Genomic DNA, 20246 nt, shown 5'->3' on the forward strand with positions numbered 1-20246 from the left:
CTTGAAAATTAAAGGAGTGCTACTGGAATTATCTGAAATTATGGATCTGTTTTAGGAAGTTTAAGTTCTTTTAGATCTATTAAAATTTTAAGAATTAATGATAATTCATGATTTCTGACTGAATGCCTTAGAATGCATTAAGATTAAATCTTGACATGCGAAAACTCTACAAATATGCTATATACGAACTAAAGAAAGTTTTAACCCCAGAAAACTAGCCATGAGTTAATGATGAGAATTTTACCAAGAGAAAAACTCTGTGTGCCGAAATTCTCGAAAACCCCCGTTTTATTTACTGAACTAATAAGTAAGCAGTCTATGACATTTTTATGGTTAATCTTTTAGCACTAAACAATAGGGATGGTAGTAGGAACATTTTTTATGTTTACTGATAATTCATTATCAATAGTTTTTTCCTAGTGATAAACTCCGGTCAGTGATTTTTAAGCTTGTGGATGATATATATGTGAACGGGGAGAAGAGCATTATGTGCTTTTCATACTTCAATGCCTGTATATTTTGATCCCAAAACCTTTTTTTTTTTTAAAGTTTTTTCTACTGACTACTGTACAGACATTAACACAGATTTAACTATATATAATAAATTTCAGTTATAGCAAACGACGAAAATCGTTTCGCATTGAAAATATTGTATTTTATCTTTTTTTTCTTCATAGAAAATGTATTTAACACTAAATTCTTATTATCAGACGCTCATTTACATTTTAATTCAACGTTCGAAGCAGTAAGCGAAACGCTTTTGTCAACCATAAACAGCAAGCGTCTACTGACGTCTTACTGATTAATTACTATGAGCATTGTGTACTGGAAGAAACCCGAACAACACTGAATCATAAATTATGTCTGTGTGACTTATCTATCAAAGAATGTTTGCAGCTTATCTGAATCACTATTCTGAGTCAGCTATCTGAAAAACTAGTGCTGGGCTCATATTCAACTTAATAACAGCAAATGTTCTGCTTTCTGTAAAGTTTTAACATTTGATACTTTCAGCCCTCTTTAACTGCTAACTGCACATTAATGCAAAGTTTCATTAGAATTGTGGCAGTTTAAAACTGAGAGCAAAAAGGAAATTTTACACTTTAAGAGTTGTTAATGAATATGGACCCAGTTGTGATATATGATAGTGACTTTTAAAAGTTTCTACCAAACAATCACTGGGTTGAGGCGACTGACCTTCAACCTAATACAACAGCATTCAAATAGAATCTTTATTACAGGCACTTATTTTGTCTTGTGCATTAGAGGACCATTCCTTTAGCATGAGGTATTTATCCTCTATAAAGGTTGAGTTAATGAAATTATGATTAAATATCCACATTAAAACACATTTTACATTTATATTAAGTTGTAACTAATTTCAGTTTTCTAGAATAGCTGGTCCATTGATAACCTATTTTTCATAAATAAGAGATTGTTTACAGAAAACTGTGAAAACTCAGCAAAATTTGCTAAATTACCTGAAATTTCTACTGCTAGCTTTTCCTCTGTCTGTTTGTAGTTTTTCCACTGAGCATGACACCTTCAAATGTAAGTAAGTACTCAATCTTATTATTATTCTATTATATACTTAAAATATGCCAAAAACACCCACAAAAACTTTACAACATGATCCAAGATCTCTGACAAAATTAATATAGATTTCTATAGTTAATGTCTCACTGACGTAATTACATGTCATATGGCGACTTTCCAGCTTTGATGGTCAGGAAGGCCCAAGGTACATTATTTCTTATAGGGCAGCACCTGGGTAGCTCTTTCCATAAGCAAGCTGGATGGCTTCCTCACATAAAGAATTCAATGCCAAAAGTGAGGCTGAAACCAAAACTGGTGAAGGGCAAGTTATTCAAAGTCAGCAACCTTAACCACTCGGCCTCGGAGGCCCCTGATTTGTATAGTCAGTTCTATTAACTTTGTAACAATATAACCAGAGTCATTTTATCTTTTATTGTTAACAAAAAATAGATGTATTTGTAACAGTTTTACTTTTGCTAATATGTAAGAAACAGGGTGAGCTGCAAACTGAAAACAGTTGTAAACATTAAGAGGCATAATCACTAGAAGTATAGGAGAGAAAATTACTACGCCGCTATTAAAATTATATGTCATTAATAAGAGCTGTCGGAGGACAGCAACGCTCGACTATCCAACAGCCTTGTCAATTGAATGAATACAAAAGTCGAAAAAGGGGCATAATTTTGTAAAAATGCAAAACAGGGTTATGGAACCTGCACAGTGCTTATGAGCTCATGACAGTGGAAAAGTGTGTTAAGTTTCAATCCATTCCCATTAGTAGATACTGAGATACCAGCTTACATACAACTAGAGGGCCATGATGGCCCTATATCGCTCACCTGAGTAGAGTTGCTTGCTTGAACAAATTTCTTAGCTAAAGCTTTAAGATCTAGGCCTTTAGGTTTATTTTTAGCAAATTTATGAAGATTTCCCTATGCACAATCAAGTAACCCTGGGGCTGGGTCAATTTGACCCTGGGGGTCAAAATTTAAACAAATTTTGTAGAGGTCCACTAGGCAATGCTACATGTCAAATATCTAAGCTCTAGGCCTTCTGGGGTATTTTTTAGAAAATTTTGAAGATTTTTCTATGTACAATCAAGTAACCCCATGGGGCGGAGCCAATTTGACCCCGGGGGTCATGATTTGAACAAATTTTGTAGAAGTCTACTAGGCAATGCTACAAGTAATATATCTAAGATCTAGGCCTTCTGGTTTATTTTTAGAAATTTTTTGAAGATTTTCATATGTAAAATCAAGTGACCCCTTGAGGCGGTGTCAATTTTTACCCTGGGGCTCATGATTTGAACAACTGTTGTAGAGGTCCACTAGGCCATGCTACATGTGAAATATCTAAGCTCTAGGCCTTCTGGATTATTTTTAGAAATTTTTTGAAGATTTTCATATGTAAAATCAAGTGACCCCTAGGGCAGGGTCAATTTTGATCCTGGGGTCATGATTTGAACAAATTTAGTAGAGGACCACTAGGCAATGCTACATGTGAAATATCTAAGCTCTAGGCCTTCTGGTTTATTTTTAGAAATTTTTTGAAGATTTTCATATGTAAAATCAAGTGACCCCTGGGGCAGGGTCAATTTTGACCCCGGGGCTCATGATTTGAAAAATTTTAGTAGAGGTCCACTAGGCAATGCTACATGTCAAATATCTAAGCTCCAGGGCTTATGCTTTTTGAGAAGAAGATTTTTAAAGATTTTCCTATGTACAATCAAGTGACCCCTGGGGCAGGGTCAATTTTGACCCCGGGGTCATGATTTGAATAAACTTGGTAGAGATCCACTAGGCAATGCTTCACACTATATATCTAAGCTCTAGGGCTTCTGGTTTTTGAGAAGAAGATTTTTTAAGGTTTTCATATGTAAAATCAAGTGACTCCTGGGGCGGGGTCAATTTTGACCCTGGGGGTCATGATTTAAACAAATTTTGTAGAGGTCCACTAGGCAATGCTACATGTCAAATATCTAAGCTCTAGGCCTTCTGGTTTATTTTTAGAAATTTTTTGAAGATTTTCATATGTAAAATCAAGTGACCCCTGGGGCGGGGTCAATTTTGACCCGGAGGTCATGATTTGAACAACTTTAGTAGAGGTCCACTAGGCAATGCTACATGTCAAATATCTAAGCTCTAGGGCTTCTGCTTTTTGAGAAAAAGATTTTTTAAGACTTTCCTATGTAAAAGCAAGTGACCCCTGGGGCGGGGTCATGATTTGAACAAACTTGGTAGAGGTCCACTAGGCAATGCTTCACACCAAATATCTAAGCTCTAAGGCTTCTAGTTTTTTAGAAGAAGATTTTTAAAGTTTTTCCTTTCGGTTGCCATGGCAACCAGAGTTCTCCATGGAATTCAATTCTTTGAACAATTTTGAAAGGGGGCCACCCAAGGATAATTCCTGTGAAGTTTGGTGTAATTCTGCCAAGTGGTTTTCAAGAAGATTTTTTTACAAATTGTTGATGCACAACGGACAACGGACATCAAGCGGTCACAATAGCTCACCTTGTCACTTTGTGACAGGTGAGCTAAAAACTTAACCAAAAACTGCTAAGATGAAAAAGGGGCATAATTTTGAAAAAATGCAAAGTAGAGTTATGGGACCTGCACAGTGCATGTTAGAACATGACAGTGAACAAGTGTGTGAAGTTTCAATCATTCCCATTAGTGGGTACTGAGATACCAGGTTACATACAAAACCTTAACAAAAAATTTCTAAGTCGAATTCCCATTAGTGGGTACTGAGATACCAGGTTACATACAAAACCTTAACAAAAAATTTCTAAGTCGAAAAAGGGACATAATTTTGTAAAAAAGCAAAATAGAGGTATGGAACCTGTGCAATGTAAGTCAGTTTATCACAGTAAATAAGTGTGTGAAGTTTCAATTCTTTCCCACAAGTGGTTACTGAGATACCAGATTACATAAAAAACTTAACCAAATCGGGACGCCGATGCGGACACTGACACACGGGCGAGTCCAATAGCTCTACCTATTCTGTGAATAGTCAAGCTAAAAATGGTTGTTCATTTGAAAAAGATATCTGAATACGAAAATATGAAAATTGTATTTCAAAACTTTTTGAATTTTGAAAATCCATAAATGAGCAAAAAAGTTATTAAGAATTCATACACACATGATGTAAAAGCATTTGTTTTGCCCACCACCAGATAAACAGATTAATGCGTGACGTCACAGAGCTCTCTCCTATATAAACTGCTGCAAAGAGCAAATTATTAGCAAGATAAATATGCCTTGTGTACTTAACTATGCAATAAATGATGCAAAACCTGAACTATCCACAATGATCATTAACTTTAACACCAAACACAACATTTCAAATGAAAGCTTCTTTTAGACAAAGTATATTAACTTAACATCTTTTTTTTTAAGTGATATATTATTCAGTATACATTTCTACAATGTTTCCTACCTCCATTGTTCAATGAGTGGTTCCCAGCCCGACAGTGTCCTGTTGTAATAATCCCCAGCAATCTTGAATCCAGCTTTGCCTTCCCTACCAGGCTCATATTTTAGATCAATACCTGTAAGATATTAAAGGCTTAGACCTATTTTAATTAAACCAACTGAGAGACTGACCTTCACAGACAGACAATGATCTCCAGTCTGACTTGACAAAAGGCATCATATCTTAGGTAATTCTTTAAAAACTTATCTCAAATATCGAGAATTAAATTTTTTAAGTTATTGAAGAAGAAAAACTACTAAGAGTCTACGGTTATAAAACCAAGTATATGGATCTGTCTAAGAATTCAACATTATCGTTGGTCAATTCAACCTCGTCATTGGTCAACTGCAGGACTGTGTTCAGAATAAACCAATCAGATGCTAGATTTCTGATACTGCTCTAAAATTCAGCTGATATCCTGGGTGTCAGGCCAAACATTCATGACATTTCAACTAATTATTTCAATAATTTAGCAGAAATATTGTTGAAAAATGTGAACAATCCTTCAAACCAGGTGAATGCAGTGGCAAGACACCTGACTGTCAATCTAAAGGTCATGGGCTCAAATCCCTATCCCTTCCTAAGGGCTTTTGTTTATTCGTGCTATACACAGGGCACCTTAAAAAATCAGGTTGTCTATTCAAAAAGAGCCGGATATGCCTGTATCTATAAGATTTCTCTTACTCTGTTCTAAGAGCTTTCTTTTACATTGACCATATCATGTCAGATTGTCCTGTGTCTGAACTGGCAGAAGATTTTATGTAAAGCACTTTCGAATGTGTTTATCATGATGATCCAAAAGTCTGGTCTAATACATAAGAAATGAGGGAAACAGAATGAAGTATGCTTACCAAAGAAGTTGAGTTGTATAAGTGGTACATCAGCATCTTGACAGTCATCTATCAGACATAGGCAAAATGTTGTCATGTTCACCTGTATCAATATACACATTTAATGTACTACATCTATGAGACATAGGCAGAATGTTGTCATGTTCACCTGTATCAACATACACATTTAATGTACTACATCTATCAGACAGAGGCAAAATGTTGTCATGTTCACCTGTATCAATATACACATTTAATGTACTACATCTATGAGACATAGGCAGAATGTTGTCATGTTCACCTGTATCAATATACACATTTAATGTACTACATCTATGAGACATAGGCAGAATGTTGTCATGTTCACCTGTATCAATATACACATTTAATGTACTACATCTATCAGACAGAGGCAGAATGTTGTCATGTTCACCCGTATCAATATACACATTTAATGTACTACATCTATGAGACATAGGCAGAATGTTGTCATGTTCACCTGTATCAATATACACATTTAATGTACTATCATCTATCAGACAGAGGCAGAATGTTGTCATGTTCAGCTGTACCAATATACACATTTAATGTACTACATCTATCAGACATAGGCAGAATGCTGTCATGTTCACCTGTATCAATATACACATTTAATGCACTACATCTATCAGACATAGGCAGAATGTTGTCATGTTCACCTGTCAAAAGCAGAATGTCCTCATGTTCACCTGTATCAATATACATGTTTAATGTACTATCATCTACAGACAGAATGTCCTCATGTTCACCTATATTCATATATACATATACAAATTTGTGAATTTCAAGTTTAGAAGACATACTAGATAGGAAATTTATTTAACTGCTGGGATAAAATTTCACTGATAAATGCAAAAACGAAATCAACAAAAATCAGTTCCCGCAAATATCACTGATATCACAGAATGTAAAACTAATCCAACAATACCTCAACAACTGTTATTTTGGTCTCATCCTTCTTTGGTTTAACAACCTTTGCATTCTCTGTCAACCATACTGCAGCCTCCTCCAGATTATCTCTCTTAACCTTTAATGACTTCAAACAATCTTCTCTGCTAAAGTTCATGTCAATTAACTTTGCCACCTGGGTCTCTGTCAACATAATTAAAAGTAAGTTATTCAGTATTTACATAAATGCCATATGATCAGTACCAAATAATTTATTATTTTTCCAACGATAAAAAAGTACTATTACTGAGCCTGAAAAGTACACTTTGCAGAACCCCTGTCTAATACCTAACCTTTCTTAGATCAGAAAATATCTGTTAAATGACTTAAAAAACATGTCACTGTCTAAATTGTTATGTGATGCAATACAAGTGGTTTACAGCCATTTGTTGAGCTATGCATTTAATAGCATGGATTTTTAAGCAATGTTTTGACATATTGCAAAAATTTAACTTCAGGCACTAATCGTTAAGGAAAGAACAGTTTCTTGTATTAATTATCTGCAGTACTATACTACATAATGTAAATAGAAACTAGGCAAATGTTCCAAGTCCTTTCACAAAACAGGGTTTCAGAAATCCCATGTCCGGAGCCCGGGGGCTACCAGAAAATTCTGCCGGGCTACTAAATTTTTTCAGAGCATGCCCGCCGGGCTACCTTGAAACTTCGTATCGAGTAGCCCGGAAATCAATAATTTAGTCTTCAAATATAATTTTGATAGTTGTCTATAATCCCCTTGTTTATCAAGAGATACACGCCCAAGGCGTTAATTATTATCACCTACTGTCATAATCGGCAAAGAATTAACCGTTAAATCGTACCCGCAGGCAAATGTTTACAAAAACATGTGCACAAGTGATTTTAGACTGATCCAATAACACCAAAGTCGCTGATCGGTATTGTTTAAAACAATATGCAAACCAGTCTTAAAATTACGTCATTTTAGCGCCACCTGCCAAGTGTACTTTCGGTTTCGCTGACCTCAATATTTACCGAGCGATCAGAAAGAACAGATGTTTGATTTTGAGGCAGTTTAGTGCCTACACTGATTGTTTATGTTTTTCGATTTAAATACTTGCTTAACATGTAAAAAAATCGACCATGATTTAGCAAAATATCAGAAAGTATACAGAATTTTGGACAAACATAAATTCGGATAAGTGAATACACAGTGCCAAGAATCTGAGTGACGTTATATACGCAGTTCTAGTCCGTTTATTAAACCAGACAGATGTTTAGAATCAGACAGAATTATTATGTCAACTTTAAAAATATTTTAGATAAATTACAATTCATACAGCTCTAAGGAATTTGCAAGTTTATAAAAACTGATTTGCGTTCCTTTTATATCAATTACCATGTTGCAATAACTATCATATACTCCTGATAATATTTCTCAGTTTAAATACATGTACCGGTTTTATCTTTTAAAAGGAGAAAAAGGAGTAATGATAATTGCTATTTAAGAGAACAAAATTTATAACAATGTGCATATGGCTAAAATTATGAAACCTCTAATAATATGATCAGTCCATCCACTGTAGTATAGAAGCACATAGAAAATAAACCGAAATGGCCATTGCCAAATAAACTTAAATGTCTGGGCTACCAGATTAAAATTTTGGTAGCCCAATGGGCTACCAATAAATTTGCAGATTTCTGAAACCCTGCAAAAGTTTTTTTTTCACCTCCAAATATCTGTCATTCACTTTCATGAGCAAATAAATATATAATTTAAGCCAAAACACCTACTTTTGTTGGAACCCTAATAGATGTAAACTATATCAAATTGCAAGATAAATATATGCTTACTGGGATCTGTGCTCTAAAATTACCAGAAAACCAATGGTTATAATGATATGACATTAAATTTTGTCCATCTTTTAGAAGTATCTCTCATTAAGTAGTGAGATAATTGCCTTCAAACATTAAATACAAGGCAAGACACAACTGACCTGTCAACTGTGACACTGAAGATTCTGGTGGTTGTTTGGCCTGTAATGCCTGTTTAGGTAGAGAATCCATGATGGCTAGAAACATCTTCATATCCTGGTATGACAGTCTAACATTCATTGTCTTACACTGCACCTAGAAAATAACCCATAGATTCTTTATTAAACACCTAAGAAACTCATGATAATTCATAGCAACTAAATGAAGAAATAAATTACAATTAGCAATTCATATATTACACAGTTACTCCCATTCAAACAATTTCAGGTTACACTATTTTTAAAAGTTCTCGAAGTTCCCTGTTGCAAGGAAATAACTGGTGAGCTCACAGAAGAAAACATGTAACAGAGTAATTACTAACAATAACAACTACACATAGTTTTTTTATTAAAACTACAGGTTTTTATCTTATTATAATAATAAGTCATAATTTTTTACATTTTACACCTGGCTAACTAAAGCCCCATACAATGATTATACAGCTTCACTAAAGAATGCAATTTGCAATTTTTCTCAATCTCTGTTTCTTGAAATAATTCTATGAAAAAAAATCATGAACCACATCATATGGCTGGGAGTTTTTGTTTCTTAAATAAATTAAAGTGTTCGTAATATGATACATACATCTAGCAACATTTGTTTGAGATCAAACTGGGCTGCATCAACTAATCCAGCACTCATTGTGTTTGGTTTCAGTATTGGTAGAGGATTTGTGATCAATTCAATGGTCACTGACATAGGATCTACAATGGATAAGGCTGTTTCTTCCTCCGCCTGTAGAGAGCAAGAGAAAATCTCCAAGCTCTGAAGAGTGCATGAGAGTAACTTGTCCTGAGCTTTTGGCCGGTAGGATAAATCAGATGTACACTGAAACAACAAAATACAAATTAAACTTCTTACATGTGGATATCTTGTCAATTTACAAGGAACTTAACAAGAGCTGTCTGATGACAGTGCGCTCGACTATTCGAAGAATTGATTGAATAACGGGGTCAAAATATTAACATAGATATTCAGACAAAAGAAAAAAATAGATTAGACAATGTTCCAGTATTTGTGGATTTCAATAAGTCTTGCACTAAATGGCAATGTGTGAACTAATTTCAAAGTCCAAAAAGGGCCATAATTCAGCCAAAATAGTTGTCAGAGTTATGTACTCTTGCCTACAGATGGAAATCATAATGATAAAAAGTGTTCAAAGTTTAAAAGCTATATGTCAAATAGTTTTGACAAAACATAGACATGTATGAAAACAGAACAGATTTCCAAGTCCAAAAAGGGCTGTAATTCAGCCAAAATAGATAATAGAGTTATGTACTCTTTCCTACAGATATAGACTATTATACTGAATAAGTGATAAAAGTTTCAAAGCCATTTATTAGTCAAACACTTTACACAAAATATGAACTGGTACGAAAAACTTAACCAAGATTTCTAAGTAGAAAGGGGCCATAATTCAGCCAAAATCCTTGATGGAGTTATGTACATTTGCCTATAACTGGTCATGGTGATAGTAAACAAGTGTTGAAAGTTTCAAAGCTTTATCTCAAAAGACTTTGCCAAAATATGAACTGGTACGAAAAACTTAACCATGATTTCTAAGTCAAAAGGGGCCATAATTCAGCCAAAATCCTTGATGGAGTTATGTACTCTTGCCTATAACTAGACACGGTGATGCTAAACAAGTGTTGAAAGGTACAAAGCTTTATCTCAAAATACTTTGCCAAAATATGAACTGGTACGAAAAACTTAACCATGATTTCTAAGTCAAAAGGGGCCATAATTCAGCCAAAATCCTTGATAGAGTTATGTGCTCTTGCCTATAACTGGCCATGGTGATGGTAAACAAGTGTTGAAAGTTTCCAAGCTTTATCTCAAAAGACTTTGTCAAAAAGTGGACTGGTACGAAAAACTTAACCAAGGTGTGACGCCGACGCCTACGCCGTGGTGAGTAGAATAGCTCTACTTATTCTTCGAATAATCGAGCTAAAAATCAGACATATTCTACAAATCATCAAGAATAAGTTTACAAATAGAGCTCTGCCAGGCTTCCCCAACAATGTTTTTGTTTCCCTTTGAAATTCATCACTTGTACCTCGCAGACTAGCTGGTTGCATATCCAAAGCAGGAATATATTTATTTTATCAAAATAAATATATAATTGTGTAAATTCTAAAATTTCTCCAGTTACTCAAAAATGATTTTTCCTACCTTGAGAATGACAGCATTGGTGTCAGCTGATGCAAGATTCTCAACAACTACAAACTCTGTGTCTGTCACATTTAACTTCAACTCAAATGGAACATCATTCTGAAAAATCATTTGCTGATACAATCATACTTAGCGTAATACTATGTTGTGGTTTTACTTCTAATGAACAAATTATACATCTTTTGAATAATTTACCTGGATATTTCAGATATATTGCATAGTCTTCATCAGCTGACTGCACTGATTTCTTGTCAGTGGGTGTCACATGACTTTGAGTCATCACGTGACACCAGGAGAGGGCTGTACACCCCTGTAAACTCCAACCCCTCATCACGGTAAAGGGATGGTCGCCGCTGCTTGATAAGTATGGCTTCTTTCACCTGCCATTTTAGATGTATGTCCTCTGACATTAAGACTTTTGTGTTTTGGGGGTCAATGTGATGTCTAGTTTGATCACAATCTTCATATAGTGCCGAGTTGGACTGAGACACATGTTCTTTCATTCTTGTCTCTAAAGATCTTCCAGTTTCATCTACATAGTCACTGTTGCATTGTTCACATTTCACATAATAAACAACCCCACATTTCCTCATCTTGTCTGTCTTATCTTTAACACGTGTGACCTGTGAGAGAATGGAATTGAATGGCTGATGGTACATGTTCACACCATATTTCTTAAAAATCCTGTGTAAGGTTTCCGAAGTTCCTCAAATGTAAGGGATGCCGACATTTGGCCTTTTTTGGTTTGATCATAGTTCTGTTTTATTGTCTTTCTTGGTAGGTTTATTGGGAATAGCAAACATCCACTCTGGATAGCTGTTGGCCCGTAAAGCACCTCTGACATGTTCTTTTTCTGCTTTCTTGTCAGAATCGTCTGCGACTAGTTTTTCCGCCCGATGGAACAGGGTTCTCACAAAGATCTCATGTTCTAGATGGTGGTTGGAATTGAAATTAAGGTACTGGTCTGTGTGAGTGGGCTTTCTAAATACCATGACTTTTGTGGAACTATCATCATTGACATGAAAACAAGTATCCAGAAATGGTATCTTACAAGTCCTCCCTTTGCTAAATTTGATGTGCTCGTCAATAGAGTTCAGGTGGTTGGAAAACTCCTCTACTGTGAAATCATTTAATTTCGTGGGCACGACATTTCGTGGTTTTGGTCAAAACGGCAATTTCGTGGGGTTATGAATTCATGGATTTCAACATTTGAACATAAAATGAATGGGAATTTTACTTGTTCATTGGGATTAAATTTTGTGGATTGACTCAAACCCCACAAATATTAATGATTTCACAGTGTGTGGTATTTGTGTAGTTTGGTCATTGTGTCGTCCACATATCTGAACCATAGGGAAGGAGGGTTTCTTGCAGTGTCCAATGCCTCTTTCTCAAAATGCTCCATGTAGAGGTTTGCTACAATGGGAGATACCGGGGACCCCATTGCTGCCCCTTGTTTCTGTTGGTAATACTGTCCTTTATAGATAAAATATGTACTGTTAAGCACCATTTCCAAGAGGTCAAACAGCTGCTTACTGATAGAGCCCTCTCCTGGAGTCACATGATGACTCAAAAGTCATGTGACACCCACTGACCAGAAATCAGTGCAGTCAGCTGACAAAGGCTATGCAATATAGCCGAAATATCCAGGTAAATAAGCTAATTGCTCTGAGTAATTGGATTTATTCAAAAGATGGACAATCCAGAGCAAGAGAACAACCTTCATTCTTGTAAGTTATGTATATACATAATAAATAATGTTATAAATATTTCGGCATTTGATAGATAACAGAAATGAACTGGCTCTTCGTAGTTATTTATTCCTATAATGACGTTCTGCATAAGATTTACAAGAGTTTTGAATTTGTTAGGAGCTACACTCAGGATATTGTCAAAAATAAAAACAACTAATAGTATGAACATTATCCAGTCTTCAAACTACCAGGCATTCCTTCAATTTAGTTTCTTACAATTCTTGTTCCGATATATTTAAAAATTTTACTGATAAAATTCAGTATCAGTGGAAATTTCTTTTAAGATCAGATTTTAATGATATAACTAGGAACAATGGTTTAGTGGTTAAGGTGTTGGCCGCTCAACCTGAGGTTTGTGGGTTCAAGCTCCACTAAGGACATGACTACATCACCAGTACTGGTTTTACAAGGAAGCAGGCTCAAGAGTGGTTAAAATAAATTTGAAGCTTTCATCACAATCCTGGTGTAACAAATTAGTATAAACTAAAGACATAACTGAAGGCAAACTGACATGTTGTGCAAACACTACACTGGCTCCAAACCTTGATGCTGCTTGTTTGAATATAATTCACAGCTTTGTTTTCAACAAATTCAATACCTAGACACTGACCTGTTCACCAAGAGGACCGGCTCTCTTGGTAATAATACCACCAGAAGTCATCAGGGGACTGGTAGTGCGTGAGCCCTTACTGGACGATGATAGTGTTGGCGACTGAACTTCTTCAGAACTTTCATCTGCTCTACCCTGATCTGTGGAACATGATGCAAAAATTAAGATATAACCAAGCATTATCAATCTACTTGTACAAAAAATATAAAGGTAAGTTACTTTTATTCAGCATGGATAGATGAAAATAGTCAAAATCTGTCAAGCAAACGGATGGTATCATATTGTTCTCCATAGCATCTAGTCATCCAGATTGATACTTACTATAAACAATACATAGTAAATCACCATGCACTATCCACTCAACAAGATATCAGCTGCGACAGGGAATCGAACCCAGATCATACAGTCCAGCCTTTTAACCACTTGGCCATTGATTCTCTAAGTTACATAAGATTTGGACAATTCAACTTCTCAAGTAGATTCATGATGCTTCTGGCCAGTTTTTTTTAAGTGATAGCATTAACAATAATTTTCAAAAATGTTTCTATTGCATTACAATTATAGTCAAGTATCATTTTTTCAAGATTACATATTTTTAAAATACTTCTGTACAGCCTTATGATGATCAAGTTCTTCCCCACCGACATAATTTCTGGCACAACTGGTCACCAGGGCGGAGCAGCTAGCAAGATGAAAAGCTTTCCCATGTGGAATGATTTAACTACCAAAGCAGTGATCCGAAAATGAGTGGCATGTGTTCCTGAGTAAGCTACCTAATCACTCAATCAATAAGTAATCACCTCACCCCCTCCCCCACTTCTTATCAACCAAAAGTTTTGAAATGGCACTATAAATTTCTCTTAAATGGCTTAGAAATAAACTTTTATAAGATTTTATCAATAATAAGCTGTTTTACCAGACTTAGTGAGGAATGGATTGTCTGGTTTTGTAACTATAAACTGCTGTAAGGCGATGATCCAGTCAAAACTGCAGAGCAAGTTCATGTTGTTTATGATGACCTTTAATCCCGTGCTCTCTACTGTGGCTCTATAGTGAAGCTCAAGCTGTAAACTGTCGGGGCTAGCATCTTTCGTTGGTCGCAGTATCTTCTCAAACACACTCGGTCTAAGATTAATTGCCATATCTAATTGTAAAAGAACACAAATTCTTTGTAACAAATTCATTTTTCAAAAAAAAAAAAAAACATTTTACAATACTGCCAATATAAATTATTAACTCATGAATGCTGTAGCTGAACTATCATTGTTTAAAACAAATCAGTGGAAATTGTGTATCAGCATCGAAATGTATATTATATTCAAAATCAAGGACTACGGTAACCAAATGTTTCAAATTATGTCAAGTGATGATATGTTAAATACAAATTTAACAAGAGAACGGAGAGGGTGAAATGCTGACTGAAATTCAACAGATATGGTTTGTTAAATCCATCTATTGTGAATAACTTTTTGGTCTATATGTATATATACACATATGAAAAATCTAAAATATCTGTCAGATGTGATAAACAAGAGGGTCAGTGACCCAAAAGCGCTCACCTGTGTACAAGGCTTCTAGTGTGTTTGTATAAGTACAGAGTTAGATTTCTTCTATGTTAGCCTATATTATATACATGTCATACACACTTTTGAACCTAGGGCAATAATATGAACAATTACGGTAGCCATTACAAATCTGATATCACAGGCCAAATATTAAGGCTCTAGCTATTACTGATTCAGAGAAGATTTTCAAAGTTTCTAATATAAAAGCCTATAGTTAGTACATGTCAGACACAGGGGCATGGCCTTTTTTTTTTTTACCTTAGGGCAATAATTTGAAAAAGTATGGTATAAATAAAGGGAAAAGTGACCACGCCCCCTGGGAGACATGTTTTTGACGAATCAGAATAATCTGAAAAATCTTGGTAGAGGGTCACACAAGAACCATTTGTGTAAAATTATTTTAAAATTCGGCTAGCAGTTTCAAACAAGAAGATTTTTAAAGTTTCCACTATATACATTTAGGGAAAAGTGACCACGCCCTCTGGTGGCCATGTTTTTTGACGAATCAAAATAATTTGAACAATCTTGGTACAGGGTCACACAAGGACCATTCCAAGATTTTTCTATTTTTAGCGGTCCCTATGTGCAACCAAGCCGAACTGTTTGAACAACTTTAGCAGAGGACGATCCAAGGAACATCCATGCCGAGTTTTATCAAAATTCATTCAACGGATGTCTTTTAAACACAATTGTTGACGACTGATGGACTGGACGCACGCACGCCAGACACAGGGTGATCACAATACCTCACCATGAGCATTTTGTGCTCAGGTGAGCTAAAAAGCATATAAGACTGCTAATAAAATTACCTCTGAACCTGGTATCATGAACTAGTATTTCTTTAGAAACTAGGTTAGTCTCCTTTGACTGGTCAGAAAACAGGTCATATGACAACCTGGAACGTATGAAGTCCAGTTTAGCCAAGCTGACCTCTGGCTGGGTTGGTTCAAGCTTATGAGAGGTCAACAGTTCCAAGGTCACATTGTTAAGGTCAACTGCCATGGAAATCATTGTCCAAACATCACCACTTAGTACAGTCTGTAAATAGAAACACTGTGTAGAAGGACATGATAGTTTATATGCAAGAATTCAGTATCTTCTACTAGGTTACAGATAGTATAAACAAAAATATTATTTGTATATTAATGCAAGAAAGGGAACTTATAATTTCTAGTTTGTTTGTACCTTTGTAATCTTTTAAAGACAATAAATTTTTAACAGAATTTCAAAAGTACTTTTGCACTTTTACTTTATATTAAAGGGTGGTTAATAAATAATATTTACGTATAAGGCACATGTCATAAGGAAGGCAAGTTTTTTACTGTTTTTTTCTTCTAAGTACTATGACAGTTTTCCTTAAAACTTCCTTAAAATACACAGGAATACAAACATTGGCCTTAAGTTTATTTGGGATATAATTTATTGTTTTTGCTTGCTGTTTGCAAAATTGTTGTTATAATGTTCCAGTTTACTTGTAAGTTATTGCATAAAATGATTACAAAGTCCAAAGTTCATTATTTTGTAGTTCCAAGTAAATGATAGAATAAAAATTATCATACCTGAACATTTGGATTCTGCATGTGTGTTAGCAGTTCTTTCTTGAAATTCTCAAACTTTTCTCCCAAGTTATGATCCAGTAAACCTCTAATAAGCTTATACTGTGTGATGTCAAGACAACAGTGGACGGAAGACAGCGCCCCCTGTACACGGAAGTCTGGGACGGCATGACTCGAATCACCCTCCAAGTTTCTCTCTATCTGAAGGTCCAGCATACATTTCTCCTTCAACAGCTTACAGCCCTGTAATGTAAAACAATGAAAATAAGTAAAATAAAAAATAGTTAATCTTCTGCATTGAAATAGAGTCAAAAAACAACATCAAAGAAACAAGTGAATGAAGTATTGCCATGCAATACAAAGTCCCCTACTAGAAGACACCTAATTTTCTCTACTGCAGTATAACATAATGAACTGATATCTGTCAATGCTGTACAAACAATATTGTACTATACATACAATATGTTATAACAAAGCACTTGGATTAAAATTTGCATATATAAATATAAAAGCCTACAGTTGTTTTCATATGGATTTTTTTTCGGCCGTTTATAAAAAAGTTATCAAATAAGTTATTTATAGTAACAACAAAGGGAAATTACACCTAAAAAAATAAAAATTTCTATATAAAACAAGTCCACAAGAAACTCTTTACCAGGTAGAGATAGGTCAAAATACACCTAAAAATTGGATGTAACATGCATGTTGTACCACAGAAAAGTGATCTCGACTTTCTCTACGGCCAGTAATAAAAATGTTACAATATAATCTATTTATAGTAACAAAAAAGTGAGGTAATTCTAAAAACAAGGAACATTTGTGCCAAGTTATACTAAAATCCCTCCATGCATGAAGAAGAAATGCTCTGAACAAAGTCATTCTTGAATTTGACCTTTGACCTCTAAGTGTGACCTTGACCTTAGACCTAGGGACCTGGTTCTTGCGGATGACAATCTGTCTCATGGTGGTGAACATTTGTGCCAAGTTATATCAAAATGCCTCTATGCATGAAGAAGAAATGCTCCAGACAAAGTAAATCTTGTATCTGACCTTTGGCCTCTTAAGTGTGACCTTGACCTTAGACCTAGGGACCTGGTTCTTGTGCATAACATTCCATCTCATGGTGGTGAACATTTGTGCCAAGTAATATTAAAATTGCTTTAAGGATTGTAGAGTTCTGGACCGGACAGGAAAAAAAACCTATTGTCCTTTGACCTCCAATTGTGACCTTTGAGCAAGGGGTCCGGGTTTTGCGCATGACATGTCATCTCATCATGGGGAACATTTGTACCAAGTAACATTAAAATCCCTTCATGGATGGCAGAGTTATGGACCGGACAGGAAAAAAGCCCTGTTGACCTTTGACTCCCAATTGTGACCTTGACCTTTGAGCCAGGGGTCCAGGATTTGCGCATGACATGTCGTCACATCATGGGAAACATTTGTGCCAAGTGATATTAAAATCCCTTAATGAATGACAGGGTTATGGACTGGACACGAAACAGACCCTGTTCATGCCATGATAACATTTGACTGCCAAGTGTGACCTTGACCTTTGAGCTAGGGATCTGAAAGTTGTGCATGACAAATTGTCTTATAATGAGGTACATTTGAGCCAAGTAATATTAAAATCTCTTTATGGATGGCAGAGTTGTGGACCGGACAGGAAAAAAGCCCCGTTGACTTTTAACCTCCAATTGTGACCTTGACCTTTGAGCTAGGGGTCTGCGTTTGGCGCATGACACGTCGTCTCATCAAGGGGAACATTTGTGCCAAGTAAAATAATAAGAGCTGTCCGTAAGACAGCGCGCTCCACTATTCGGGGATTTGACATTAAAATGAATATATGTCTGAATAAGAGACCTCTACTATAAAAGGAAGATAAACCAAGTGGCATAATTCCATCAAATACACAAATTAGAATTATTAGGATTGTTACAACAAATGCAGATGATGATGGTAAAGATATATTTTAAGTTTCAAGTCATTATCTTATATAGTACCAAAGTTATGTCCAGAAAATGAAGTTTGTTAAAAAAAAATTAAGTGTAAAAGGGGCATAATTTGGTCAAAAATACAAATCAGAGTTATGGCGATTGTTACCACACATGCAGATGATGGAGATAAAGATACATTTTAAGTTTCAAGTCGTTATCTTATATTGCATTAAAGTAATATCCAGAAAGCAAAGATTGCAAAAAAATTATAAGTACAAAAGGGGCATAATTCTGTCAAAAATACAATTAGAGTTATGGGGTATGTAACCACACATGCAGATGATGATTATAAACAAATATTTTTAATTTCAAGTCATTATCTTTTAAAGTACCAGAGATAAGTCTATTAATAAAGCTTTCGAAAAAAATTTAACATGAAAATAATTCCAAGTATAACTCCTTGGTGACCTTGACCTTGGGTATAATGGGCCCAGCCCCTGTATATACTATGTTTGTATGCTGGACAATGTTTATGAGAACTTACAGTAAGGTATAAGCAAAAGCAACAAAGTTATGACAGAAAAACAAAGGTTGCCGAAAAACTTTAACCTCAAAAATAACCCAAGTATAAGACCTCGGTGACCTTGACCTTGAATATGACCCAGTCCCTGTACATACTTTGTTTGCATACTGGACAATGTTTATGTGAAGTTACAGTAAGATACAAGCAATAGTAACAAAGATATGGCAGAAAAACAAAGGTTGCCAAAACACTTTAACCTTAAAAACAACCTAAGTGTAACACCTTGGTGACCTTGACCTTGGGTATAATGGGCTCAACCCCTACATATACTTTGTCTGCATACTAGACAATGCTTATGCGAAGTTACAGTAAGATATAAGCAATATTAACAAAGATATGACAGAAAAACAAAGGTTGCCGAAAAACTTTAACCTTAAAAATAACCTAAGTGTAACAGCTTGGTGACCTTGACCTTGGGTATAATGGGCTCAGCCCCTATACATACATTTTTTGTATACTGGACAATGTTTATGTGAAGTTACAGTAAGATATAAGCAATAGTAACAAAGATATGACAGAAAAACAAAGGTTGCCGAAAAACTTTAACCAAGAAGGGTCATGCCGACGCCAATGCCGAGGCCGACGCCGGGGCGAGTAGTATAGCCCCCCTATTCTCCGAATAGTTGAGCTAAAAATCCCTTCATGGATGACAGAGTTATGGACCGAACACGAAATTGCGGACGGACAGACGGATGGATGGAATGACAGACGGAAAAGCGCATTCCTATAGTCCCCGAAACTGGTTTTCAACCAGTAGGGGACTAATAACAAAACAACAATACAACATTATTGTTAATTAGCCTTTCTTGACAAACTTAATTGTTCTTGTTGATATACAGAAAATGTTATTAGTACTGTGGTTAATAGCTTCATATGTCAGCTGATGTGATGCTACCCAAGGTTTGAACACTAGTGGTGTCACATCTCTTCACATGACACCAGCAATGGTGTATCCATGGAATACTTTGAGCAGTCTTCACAACTGAGCTGAAGTTATCATCATTCATTCAAGTGCATTCTATATATATGTGGCAGTTTATAAAACTAGATGGCTACAAAGTAGTTCCGACATAAAACAAGAGCACCGCCTTGCGGGTGCTGACGCTCATCTGATTTTTTTTGTATAATAGAAAAATTGTCCTACCCATGATTTTCTAAGTCCAAAAAGGGCCATAATTCTTGCAAAAAGCAGGATGGAGTTATATTTCTTGATTTACAGAGTCAGCTTATGATGGTGAACAACTGTTGCA

At 35.5% G+C, this 20246-nt stretch overlaps 1 protein-coding gene and 1 long non-coding RNA gene across 3 annotated transcripts in view; one reads left to right on the top strand and one right to left on the bottom strand.

Annotated features, from left to right (window-relative positions):
* Nucleotides 1–946: 946 nt before the first annotated feature.
* LOC123553082 (intermembrane lipid transfer protein VPS13D-like) overlaps nt 947–20246 on the bottom strand; it is a 240767-nt gene continuing 221467 nt past the window's right edge. The window contains exons 34-44 of one of the 2 annotated variants that reach the window (XM_053541957.1): nt 16480–16719; nt 15730–15958; nt 14272–14499; nt 13356–13495; nt 10992–11090; nt 9405–9647; nt 8783–8915; nt 6808–6971; nt 5862–5943; nt 4975–5086; nt 947–1543 (exon numbers count right to left, since the gene is read on the bottom strand). In XM_053541957.1, the coding sequence (XP_053397932.1) occupies nt 1390–1543; nt 4975–5086; nt 5862–5943; nt 6808–6971; nt 8783–8915; nt 9405–9647; nt 10992–11090; nt 13356–13495; nt 14272–14499; nt 15730–15958; nt 16480–16719 (1824 nt within the window). In that variant the 3' untranslated portion in view covers nt 947–1389. The remainder of the gene's footprint in view (nt 1544–4974; nt 5087–5861; nt 5944–6807; nt 6972–8782; nt 8916–9404; nt 9648–10991; nt 11091–13355; nt 13496–14271; nt 14500–15729; nt 15959–16479; nt 16720–20246) is intronic. The other variant, XM_053541958.1, reaches the window with a different exon arrangement.
* The window catches only part of LOC128556526 (uncharacterized), a 218055-nt gene continuing 207332 nt past the window's right edge, over nt 9524–20246 (top strand). The window contains exons 1-3 of the long non-coding RNA XR_008370743.1: nt 9524–9626; nt 13054–13565; nt 13970–14119. This is a non-coding gene — a long non-coding RNA (uncharacterized LOC128556526). The remainder of the gene's footprint in view (nt 9627–13053; nt 13566–13969; nt 14120–20246) is intronic.

This window comes from Mercenaria mercenaria, chromosome 4, assembly GCF_021730395.1.
Source record: "Mercenaria mercenaria strain notata chromosome 4, MADL_Memer_1, whole genome shotgun sequence".
In the NCBI taxonomy this organism is placed as follows: domain Eukaryota; kingdom Metazoa; phylum Mollusca; class Bivalvia; order Venerida; family Veneridae; genus Mercenaria; species Mercenaria mercenaria.